Source organism: Pelobates fuscus, chromosome 9, assembly GCF_036172605.1.
Source record: "Pelobates fuscus isolate aPelFus1 chromosome 9, aPelFus1.pri, whole genome shotgun sequence".
Taxonomy (NCBI): Eukaryota; Metazoa; Chordata; class Amphibia; order Anura; family Pelobatidae; genus Pelobates; species Pelobates fuscus.
This window is the reverse complement of record NC_086325.1, coordinates 95,942,415-95,954,796: the sequence shown is the minus strand read 5'-3', so window position 1 is coordinate 95,954,796 and position 12,382 is coordinate 95,942,415. Positions and strand designations below refer to the sequence as shown.

General features: G+C 36.7%; 1 protein-coding gene across 4 annotated transcripts in view; it reads right to left on the bottom strand.

The window, feature by feature from the left end:
* Positions 1-12,382, bottom strand: part of EDA (ectodysplasin A) — a 168,194-nt gene that overhangs the window by 16,290 nt on the left and 139,522 nt on the right. For all 4 annotated transcript variants that reach the window (XM_063432177.1, XM_063432178.1, XM_063432179.1 and 1 more), the window contains exons 4-5: positions 9,765-9,944; positions 9,651-9,685 (exon numbers count right to left, since the gene is read on the bottom strand). In XM_063432177.1, the coding sequence (XP_063288247.1) occupies positions 9,651-9,685; positions 9,765-9,944 (215 nt within the window). The remainder of the gene's footprint in view (positions 1-9,650; positions 9,686-9,764; positions 9,945-12,382) is intronic.

The following is a 12,382-nucleotide window of genomic DNA, read 5'->3' as shown; positions in this document are numbered from 1 at the left end:
TTTTTTATTCTGATGTAACATTGGTTTTAAAATTTCATACATCTTACCATCTTTTACTATCTCAGCTTTCTCCAGAAAGTGTTTTACTCTAAGATAGGTATATACTTCATTTACAGGAACCTTAAACTCTTCTATCAATATTTTATATGGTTTTATATGGTTTAATTTTGCCCTCCTTAATCAGTTCTTTTATTGTATTTATTCCCTTTTCCTTCCATGTTTTTAAGGAGATGTTCTCTATACACCGTTGATCATGCTCTCCTTCTTCAAACTCTTCAATCGCTTGGTCTCTGTGACTCTGTCCTCTCATGGTTTTCCTCTTATCTCTCCCAACGCTCATTCAGTGTCTCCTTTTCTAATGATACCTCCTCCCCTTGCCCTGTCTCAGTTGGAGTTCCCCAAGGCTCCGTCCTTGGTCCCCTTCTATTTTCTCTTTATACTGCCTCTCTTGGCAAACGTATTACCTCTTTTGGATTTCACTACCACCTGTACGCTGATGACACCCAGCTATATCTCTCCTCCCCGGACCTCTCCCCTGCCGTCCTGCAACGTGTCACTGCTTGCCTTTCTTCCATCTCTGACTGGATGTCCTCCCGCTTTCTGAAACTCAATCTCTCAAAAACTGAGCTCCTTGTCTTTCCTCCTCCTAATACTGATCCTCCTCTTTCGCTCTCCCTCCAAGTTTGTGGTACCAACATCAGTCCATCCTTGCAAGCGCGCTGTCTTGGCGTCATACTTGACTCTGGTCTCACCTTTGAGCCTCACATCCAGCATGTTGCCAAATCCTGTAGATTCCATCTTAAAAACATAGCCCGCATCCGCCCCTTTCTTGCACCAGATACTACCAAGGAGCTTGTCCATGCTCTAGTAATTTCCCGCATGGATTATTGTAACCCTCTCCTGATTGGTCTCCCCAATAGCCGTACTGCACCCTTACAGTCCGTAATGAATGCTGCTGCTAGATTGATTTTCCTCTCTAGTCGTTTCTCTCACACCTCACCCCTCTGCCAGTCCTTACATTGGCTTCCTGTATGCTATAGGAGTCAATTCAAAGTACTAACTCACACCTATAAAGCACTGAACAACTCTAGCCCCTCTTATATCTCCTCACAGATCCATAGGTATGTCCCTTCTCGGTCTCTCCGTTCTGCCCGTGACCACCTCCTGTCCGTTGTCCGCACTCGTACGGCCAACTCGCGCTTGCAGGACTTCTCGCGGGCGGCTCCCTTCCTATGGAATAGCCTGCCTACCGCCATCAGACTCTCCCCTAGTCTTGCATCTTTTAAGAAGTGCCTTAAAACCCATCTCTTTAGGAAAGCTTATGGCCTCCAAGACTAACCCTTACCTCACATACCTGTCTCTTGCCCTCTCCAAAAGGGCAGCCCACCTTATTTGATTGTAAATTCCTGTCCTAATGTGTTTTACACCCCACCTCCTATAGAATGTAAGCTCGTTTGAGCAGGGTCCTCTTCAACCTATTGTTCCTGTAAGTTTATTTGTAACTGTCCTATTTATAGTTAAATCCCCCTCTCATAATATTGTAAAGCGCTACGGAATCTGTTGGCGCTATATAAATGGCAATAATAAATAAATAAATAAATAAAATAAATATACTTGCTTCTATTATGTCTATTGTTTGGAAATCAAATATTTTATTGGTTAAATCAATTTTCTTCCTTATCTTTTGCCAGACTGGAATAATCTGGTCTAGAATATATGATCTAAAGAAGTTGTCTTTTTTATTCTTCCAGACTAGGCTTAGGGAGTCGCTTAATTGACTTGATTCTATTTCTGACCACCACCATATTTCCTCTTTATTTTGATTTATCTGGGTAGTCATGGCATGCATTATGATCCCTGCTTCATAATATTTTCTTATATTTGGATATCCCAAACCTCCCTTCTTTAGTCCTTTTGATAATATTCCATTTTTAATTCTGGGTTTCTTTCCTTGCCATACGAAACTAGAAAAGGAAGTATTGACCATTGTCAGCCATTCATTCGGGATGCTTAAAGGAATCATTCTAAAAATGTAAATCCATTTTGGTAGAACGTATGATTTCAAGATGTTAATTCTTCCTCCCCAAGATACTTCTATTTTTCTCCATTCTTTCAAATTCTTATTAGTTTCTTTTAAGAGGTCCATAAAGTTTGTTCGCATAATATTTTTTGGATTTTTACATATTTTTATTCCTAAATATGAGAACGTTTTAGCTTTTATAAAGTTATAGGTTTTTTGGTAAAGATCTATTTCTTGACTTGATATATTATTGTATATAGCTATTGATTTTGTTTTATTCAATTTGTAATTTGATACTGAACTATACATTTCAATTTCCGCCATTGCGTTTGCTATTGATGTTGACGGGTTATTTAGAAAAAGAATGGTGTCATCAGCATAAAGGGAAATTTTCAATTCTCTCTGTCCTACTGTATATCCCTTGATGTTTTCGTTGTTTCTAATTCTATTAGCTAATACTTCTATTGTCAATATAAACAATAGGGGAGACAGTGGACAGCCTTGTCTGGTTCCGTTGTTCAGTTTGAACCAGTCTGCGCATATGCCCGGGCCAATTGTTCTCGCCATTGGATCTTTATATAGCGCCAAAATTGCGTCAAACAGCCATCCCTGTATGCCCATTTCTTCTAAGGTAAGCTTCATAAAGTCCCAGCTGACCCTGTCAAAGGCTTTCTCGGCATCTAAAGACAGGATCAGCATGGGACTTTTTTTACGCTTTGATGTATCTAGTGCATCTATCAGACGTCTGATGTTATTGCTTGACATTCTGTCTGGGACAAAACCTGTTTGGTCAGGATGAATGATTTGATTTATTATTTCTTTTAATCTACTGGCCAAAATAGAAGAGAATATCTTTACATCTACATTTATTAATGATATTGGCCGATAGCTCTGTACTTTTGTTGGGTCTTTCCCTGGTTTCAATATAGGTAGAATGTTTGCTTTGAGCATTTCTTCTGGGAATCTGCCCTTTTTAACTGCAGTATTAAAGGTGTTTTTTAAATGACCTATCAGTTGTGATTTCATTACTTTATAAAATTTGTTTCCAAATCCATCTGGGCCTGGGGTTTTGTAGGTTTCTAATCTATCTATTATTATATTGATCTCTTCTTCTGTAATTTCTTTATTTAACTTTTTTACTTGTATTTCTGTTATTTTATTCAATTTTGCTGTTTTAATATATCTTTTTATTTTTTCTGAAGAAGTGATTGTTGATTGACTATATAGGTTGGCATAATACTCATTGAATGCTTTCCCTATGTGTTCTGGAAGAAGGGAGATGATATCATTAGTTATTATTTTGTCAACCTTATTTGATGTATTTTTTTTTTTCAACATATTCGACATGATTTTGTCTGCTCTATTGGATTTATGATAATATTTAATTTTAAGTTTATGCATATTTATTTTAATTTTTTCATAAATTTTTTCCTGTATCTCGGATTTAATCTTCTCTATTTTTAGTTGATTCTCCTTTCTTGGTTTTACATTGTTTATTTTATTTAAATTATATAATTCAATATAGAGATCTTGTACATTTACACCTTTTTTTTTCCTCTTTAATTTATTGAGCATTATACAATGTCCCCTTATTACTGCCTTAAATGAGCACCATAAAGTATCATTCTCCACTTGTCCGTTATTATTTTCTTCAAAATAGCAAGTAGTCATTTTATCTATATAGTCTTTATATTCTTTTTCTGCCAGTATTGATTCATCTAACCTCCAGGTTGTATACTTACAGCACTTAGATCTATTGCTTTTTAATTCCAGGCACACGCTATTGTGGTCTGACCATATTACTGTTTTATTTTCTATTTTATGTATTCTTTCTATCAGTTTTAAATTCCCAAAAATAAGATCTATTCTAGAATACGAATCGTGGGGCCAGGAATAAAATGTAAACTCTTTTACTGTGGGATTGTTAAGTCTCCATATATCAAATAGACCTTCTCTTTTTATCACATTACTAAAGTTCCTTGCGTTTTTTAATACTTGTTTATCCCAATTATTATTTTTTTTTCCAGAGAACTTATCTAATGATGGATCTTGTATACTATTAAAGTCTCCTGCATATATCTTTATTCCCACTGCTACTTTCTCAGCCTTATTTACTATTTTTCTCAATAGGCTTACGGGATTTTTATTAGGCAAGTATACATTGATTAGGGTGAAAAGTTCATCTTCTATTATGACTACTAAAATAATATATCTCCCCTCCAAGTCTGTTTCCATGTATTTTATGTTTATTTTTAGATCTTTTGCAAAAAATATTGCTACTCCTCCTTTTTTTCCCTCCTCTCTAGAGGAACAAATTTTTAAGGGGAAGGACCTGCTATTCCATCGTTTTTCATCCTGTTTACGCCAGTGTGTCTCTTGGATCATGGCAATTTGAACCTGTTCTTTTTTTAAGTAATCTTGGAAAGCTTGTCTTTTTTGGGGGATATTTAAACCTTGAATATTTAACGTAATTATTTTAACCATTTTCCGAAGATTTTTTTGTTTTAATTAACCTACTGAGCTCTCGTGAACAATACAATACAATACAAACACTTGACAAACACTTGACATTACAATACATAACTAAAATATCTACAAGTATCTTCAGCACTTGGAGTATATTTCCACTCATTCCAAGACTCTAAAAAGAGTCAAAAAACACTTTTTTAAGTGGATCTTACTATCCACTAATAACCTTTTCCAGGTTACAGCAGGGGAGGCTGTTTCTCGGGTTTGGAGGAACCCACCTGAGACTTTTCATTTTCCCTTTTCCTCTCTCTTCTCAACACTCATCACTCCCTCTCTTCCTACTACTCTCTAAAGTATTTACTTTTACTCTGCTTTTTTCCTTGATGAGAGGGATAAGGGGTCGAAAGAGGGTGAGGGAGAAAAAATAAAAAAATTAAAAAAAAATAAAAGAAAAAATACTCTGGAGATTATCTTACTTTTTCTTACTAGATTATTTTCTATTTCCCCCTTTTACCTTATTTTCCTACTAATCTGGAAAAACTCATCTCTTTATTTCTTTTAGTCGTTTAGACCCTTTTAATTTTTCGCTGTTGTTCTTATAGCTTTTAAACAAAACAACACTTCTATATTGCTATACTTCTCTTCTATTCCCAATCCCCTCTCCTTCCCTCTCCTATATACATTTAATTTTCACATCTCTCATTCCCTTTTTTTTTTTTTCTTTCCCCTCTCCTCTCCACCTTATATTGTGTTTCAGTACTCTTTTAATTGGTACACCTCTTTTGTGATTTAAAGTGCCTTGAGTATTTTAATTCTTTCTAATTTATTATGCAGATTATATATCTGAGTGTTCCATTTCCTCTTCATTGACTTTACTGTTTCTTATTTAATATCGTGTGAGTTACTTTGCCTAAATCTTACTTTAAAAAAAAAAAAAAAGTGACCATTTATAATTTCTCTTCCCTTTACTTTTCCCTCCCTTCGCTTTTCCCTTTTAACTGTGGATTCCATCTTATGCTATCCCTGTGTATATCACAATATTTCTATCATTCATTTTATTTCTTTCTGTCAGTGTGCAAGTTGTGTTTCTGAGTGCGCCATTCTTCTTAAATTTTAATATATCCTACTTAATATCATGTGCTTTTCCCCACTTAAAAAAAAAGAAGAGAGGTTTAAGTCCAGAAGTTTTTTTTTCTTTTTTTCCCCTTTTTCTTCTAGTTGCTTTCTTCCTTTTGAGTACAGTCTATTCTGTGCTTTTAAATATTTTGTTTTTATATATTTCAGCGTCCTTTAAAAGTTTCTAAATGTCTTTGGGTCAACTAATTTTTTTCTTCTTCTGATGATCTCCAGCAGCTTCCTTCTTCCCTCTTCTTCCCTCTCGCTCCCCCTCATCTCTCTTCCCTTTTTTTTCTTCTTCTTGCCTTCTTTATTAAGTTATTTCTCTTTCTTCTTTATCCATTCTTCAATCTGGGATGGAGTCGTGAATATCTCAGTTATTCCTTCTGTGATAATTTTTATTTTACAGGGGTAGATCCAGGAGTATTTGATATTTGAATTTCTTAGTGTATTTGTAACTGACATGAATTTCTTTCTTTGTTGTCTAGTGTAGAAAGATAAGTCCTGAAATATCTTGATATCACCAAACTTTTCTGTATTAATCTGTTTTTTTCTAAATGCATATAATATTGCTTCTTTAAACTGGAAGGACTGAAAATGGATTATTATATCTCGCGGTGATTGTTGCGGAGCTGTTCTAGGTTTGTTTAAACGATGATATCTCTCCATTTTGGTATTTAGGGTCAGCAAATCTAAATTGAGTGTTGCCCATAGAGTATCCAAATACTCAGGTATTTTATCTTGTGTTACTGCTTCTGAGACATTTCTTAATCTCAAATTATTTCTTCTTGACCGGTCTTCTAAGTCTCCTAGTTTTTCTTCTATTTGTCTCACTTGCTTATTCAGCTGATCATTTTGTTCTTTGTATGTTCTGCTTTCAAATTCTAAAGCAGTGATTTTATCTTCGCTTTGCTTTAGTTGTTCCAATATTTCTAAAAATTGTTTTTTTGTCTCGGCTGTATTTTTATTAAATTCAACTGTTATTGCTACCAATTGCTCCTCTAAGCACTGTTTTAGAAAATCTGCAGTAATATAGTTTTCTATTTGACTGGACAGGCTTTGAATTGATTCTTCACCCTTTGATGAGTATATATTTGAGATATCAAGATTTTTTTCTTCGTTAGGTTTCTGTCCTGGTGAGAAAAAGTTTATGGAGGCTTTTTTTTTTCCTTGTTGTAGATCTTGTTTGGTTGCTTTTTTAATGGCAGCTTTTCCTGACGACTTTGTAGCCATGCTCTCTCTGCCTTTGTTTCACTCTTCACTTATTTCTTTTCTTCTCCTTTCCCTTTTTTTCCTTTCTTTTTCTCCTTTTTTTTTGAGATCTTTCAAAACTAACTCTTTTCCTCTGGTGATTCTAATTTATTAGTTGACTCTGTGATTTGATAAGTAAAGTTTTTTTTTAAAGTTTTCCCTTCCTTTACCCCCTTTTTCTCTCCCCTATTCCGTCCTAAATAATAATAAACAATATTTTCAATGCCAGTTTTTCTCCTCTTTTGATCTCTTCTCTTGGTTCTACTCCCGTTCTACCCCCGTTCTATAGTTATGTAAAGAAAGAGGAAGTACTTAGCTTGTCTTCTTTTTCCTTCTCTTTGAAGCCAGTTGTATGCTGTTAATTTTTCTAGGCGTCCTTTAACTTTAAGGCATCCGGGAGTGTTGCTCCTGTTCGCGCTCACGTTGGTCGGACCGGTAAATCTGTACACTCTCCCACAAACTCACGGACTCACAATCACACTCTGTCTGTTTGCTCTCTGTCAGCACTTTATTCGCTCTCCTGCACCGGGCTCGACTTGTCTTCTTGCGACTCCCACGACCCTTGCAAACGGAGCACCTTACTTCTGTCGCTGCCACAGAACGCCGCGTTGATCCTCCATTACGAGTTCAGCCTCCCCGCCTCAGAATGCGTGCGTACCACCGCCCACTTCTACGTCATCACGCAAGGAATTTAAGAATTTATGTCAACTAGCCAAGAGTTCCATGCAAATGAGCACAGACAGCCATCCTGTTTCAAACTTTATACTGCATTTCTACAGATGCCCTTTTATACAAATTTAAAACCTTACCATAGACTATAATCCAAAAAGACAAATAACCTAAAACCAGCTATGGACTGTATTTTCAACTTTGTTGGTCTCATCAGCATGGTGCCAGTTCTGGTTTTGAAGTTGAAATCTATCAGAGCATATAGCTAGGTACCAAAAAGACAGGTAAGACCAACCACGATAAACCTCCCCATAGTGCAAATACAAAAATTACATGCATCATGTATTTTTTTTTAATTTGATGTGACTGTATTTGCACTGTGGAAAGTGTATATCATGTTTGGTCTCTACAATCTTTTTGCCCACTGTAGTTTAAAAAAAAAAAGAAAAAAAAAAAAAAGAAAGGCAAATTGAAGATGGGTCTATGGTGCATTTTAGTACCTCACACATTTAAATAACTCCATAAATGCATTCCATTTAAAAGTGTAGACACAATAGGGACAATCACATATATATATATTTTGAGCTTTATTGAGGTGCCATTTTTCACCATTTTGTTTTCCAAAAAGGTTTGTGCCATTCATTTTTAGATATAAAGTTTATTTTTGTTGCTTATTTTTTCAAATCTCATGTCTGCCACTGTAATAAAATTCTCCTGAATACAATACCCCATATGTATACTATTGCAAAGCATTAACAATTCAAATCCTATCCCTAATCCCAAACTGTATCCTCATCCTATGCCTAACCCTATGTATAACCATAATACTAATCATAACCCTAGCAATACGGTTAGAAGGATTAACTGTGTTGATTTTAGTAGAGGATTCTCTTGCTGACCCTAATCCTAACCTTAAACCTAATGGTTTCCTTCTAATAGCAGTAGAGATCTTAGAAAAGGGAATCCTAATCTAAAACAATAGAAAGTGGATGGTGACTGATATCTACTGGCTGTTTTCAGCATGACAGGGAGATCTCCTTCTTGCTGAAAAAAAACCAACTGCATTGCTATTACACAGTGATTGGTGTTTGGCATCTGAAAAATTCCAGCACTGATCAAAAACATCTGTGGGCATGCAGGGAGATCTCCCACAGCCAAGCTGCACACAGACAAATACCACCAACTCAATTGATTTAAAGGGCTGTATGTAATGCTCATTAAATTTGGCTCCAGCTGACAAAGCCAGGTATCGATTGATATCTGGGTCTCTCTGTTGTGAACAGGCTCACAGCAAGTTGCAACTGCAAGCCTCCCCTCTGTCAGCTGAGGTTAGAATGAGTGGCCCCACGCTGACCGATGTCAGCATGGTGCCACTCATTCTGGCCACAGCTGACAGAGGGGAGCCCATGGTATCTAATGAAAACTGGGGTTTCTCTGTTACCATCAGGGAAACCATTCATGCTGGTAAAATACTGCTTAATGGAATTATTTTGTCAGGGTTCCTTAATAAAGGGTCAGAGTCCTGGTCTCCCTTAGCCCTGCAATGTAAAACATTGCAGTTTTAGAGAAACTGCAATGTTTATATTGCAGTGCTAAGACTGCATCTAGTGGCGGTCTACCAGCTAGAGGAGCTTTCTGCAGTTTCACAGAGTTTAATTCCATTAAACGAAGCTGGATGTCCTCGCGCAATGCATGAGGACTCCCAGCGTCAAGCAAAATCCCACTGGAAAGCACTGACTCAATGCATTCCTATGGGGAAGGACTCGCCGCAATGCATTCCTATGGGGAAGGACTCGTGCACTAGGTCCCCCAGTGGGCTGGCCTGTGTAATTATATGCCTAAGTGGCAAATCTGGCTCTGTATTCCACAGCCCTTTGGGTGTATATCTTTGTTATGAAGATAAAACCTTAGAAATCAATTAACAGCTCACTACCCCCAAACAAATCAATTAGACAAGGTCCCAGTATCTGTATTGAAGTTGGGTAAACAATTAGTTGTCACGCCTCCTTTGAACTTAAAACATTGCTTGCGGCTATGAATTGACTATTCTATAAGAGATTAGGGAGAAATAGATAGTAAATAGGGTTGTGAATATTGTCCGCAAAACTTTCAAGTGGTAACTAACCTGTGTTTCTCTAGGACCTGTTTTGTCTGTTGCACCTAAAGATGGAAAAACAAAATTAAGTATTTTTTTTACTAGCACTAACCAAAAAAATTACATAACAACACAGACACCTACCTGTGGGCCCTTGAATTCCAGGTGGCCCTTGAGGACCTGGAGGTCCAGGGGGACCTGGAGGGCCAATTGCAGTAGTTCCTGGTATTCCTGGAATACCTGGAATTCCTGGAGGTCCTGGTGGTCCGGGAGGTCCTGCTGGCCCTGGAGGACCCAAAGGTCCCGGAGGTCCAACCTTCTTACCTGAAAAACAAAGACATCTATTCTGTGTTGGATACATTTATAGGTAGGGAACACTTTGCATTATAATGGTTATAAAAGATATAGCAAACAATATAAATGCAAACTCAAAGAAAATATTTGCACCATAAGATAAACCTTTTTTTATTTTAAAGATCAAAAAATATACATGTAAATCATTAAGCTTCCGGATGCTGCTGCACCTTTTTAAAAAAGTTACAATTACACAATTATTTTCTAAAGTGAGAATTGTCAGGAACTCAAAGTGAATTTCAAATGAAGGCCATAGTAGTCAAACTGGAATTTCCAAAAATACTCACTTTAGTAAAAAAAAACCCTGTTAAAATAGATCAAAACAAGCAACTAATTGTATATATGTGTTTTATTTACTAAGAGCAATGATCAATAAGAGGTTTTCTTTATCCCCCAAAAGAACAGTGCCAATTTAAACAGCGGTATTTTTTTCCTAGAAATATTTCACAAAAAAATATTTACAAGTGGGTCATTTAATAAAGAAATGGGCAGATCCAAAATTCAGATAAAATTTTGAACATGTGATTCCTGCATATTGTCATTTTTGAGTGTACCAATTGAATATGACATGTTCCAGTAAAACTGAGGAAAAGAGGAAAAGGGAAACGCCAATCCAAAAGTAACACAGTAACAGGTTTATTTTAAGCACAAGAACAAAAAACACAAACTAATATGATTTAATGCGTAACATAAATAAAGAAAGGGTTTTATTGTGAACGCATATTGAACGTGGGTGACGTTATTTTGTGAACTGCCTTTCGTAACAAACAGCCATGAAACTGTCCTGTCAAACACTTAAAAATGTAAGTGACAAAACACCTCTTCCCAGCTAAATAAATGACAAAATATTGTGTAAAATCATAACTCATTGTTATATGAACATTTTTCCTTTTACTATAAATATTAATATTCTGCAACTGCCCTGACTGAAGAGAGTTTTGGTAGAAAATAAATCCTATCAGGAACAGACTTTTAAAAAAAAAAGTACAACTTTTGACAAACCATAACACACACCGTCTCAGTGCACACACAGCCACTACACACACGTGGTCTCGGTGCACTACACAGATTCTCAGCATGTACACAGCTACATCACACAATTTCCCAGTGTACACACAGCCACTACACAGGTTCTCAGCGCGCACAAAGCCACTACACACAGACTCTCAGCGCGCACACAGCCACTACACACAGGCTCTCAGAAGCACACAGCCACTACACACAGGCTCTCCGCGCACACACAGCCACTACACACAGGCTCTCCGCGCACACACAGCCACTACACAAAGGCTCATCCGCACACACACTGCCACTACACACAGGCTCTCCGTGCACACATAGCCATCCGCACACACACACAGCCACTACACACAGGCTCTCAGCGGACAGATAGTCCTTGAATACATATACACATATTGTCAGTGCACACGCAGTATTTATACACTACATACATACTATAGTTATCTACACATACTGGAAAGTAACTTCAAGTGTATCTTTATGAGCATTAATACCATAAATTGTGAGGCTGTGTTTAAACAAAAGAAGTTTGGCTTAATTCTGTGATTAATAGCACCAACTGTGACCATTGCACATCCCATCTATGTTACAATGTTGGTAAAAAAGACACGCAAATTATTATTATTATGATATTATTTATATAGCGCCAACAAATTCGGCAGCGCTTTACAATGGTAACCATAAAATGTCCAGAACTTGTCAAAATGCAAAACAAAAAAATGACAGCTGCATATCTTTCTTATGGAAAAAGAGCCTAATAATGGAGTTTGCAAAATGTATTTGTTTCCCAACATGATTTTAAGTAGCCTTGTAAGATTTCCTTAATCTGTATTATGCATAAGTTTTGGTCTTTACTGCAGCACCACTACCCATAGATGCATGTTCTGGGTGTGCCCCTTGATTCCCCTTTTCCAATAATAGTGCATTATAATAGACCAAAGTCCTATTTAGCCTTGAATAAATTCACTTGAAATTTGTATGGGTTCTTAAGAACTCCCTGATTTGCACATTTTCACGCACACATTCTCTTGTCACTATACACAATGTCACTATACACAGAAATTATCAGCACACACACACAGTCACTATACACATACATCCTCAGACTACACACAGTAACTATACACATACATTCTCAGAGTACACACAGTAACTATACACATACATTCTCAGAGTACACACAGTCACTACACCTTCTCTTGGCACCATAACCACTATGGCAAGCTGTACTGGTATGGTACTTTGAGTGTTCCTTTAATGTATGTGTTTGCATTTGTGCATGTGCTGCCCTGACACTTCTAAATCTTTTTTTTTTTTTTTTTTTTTTTTATTGATGCATCAGAGTCTAAAGTAAGAGCAGTTATGTCTCCCAGAGCCTTGTCACAGTC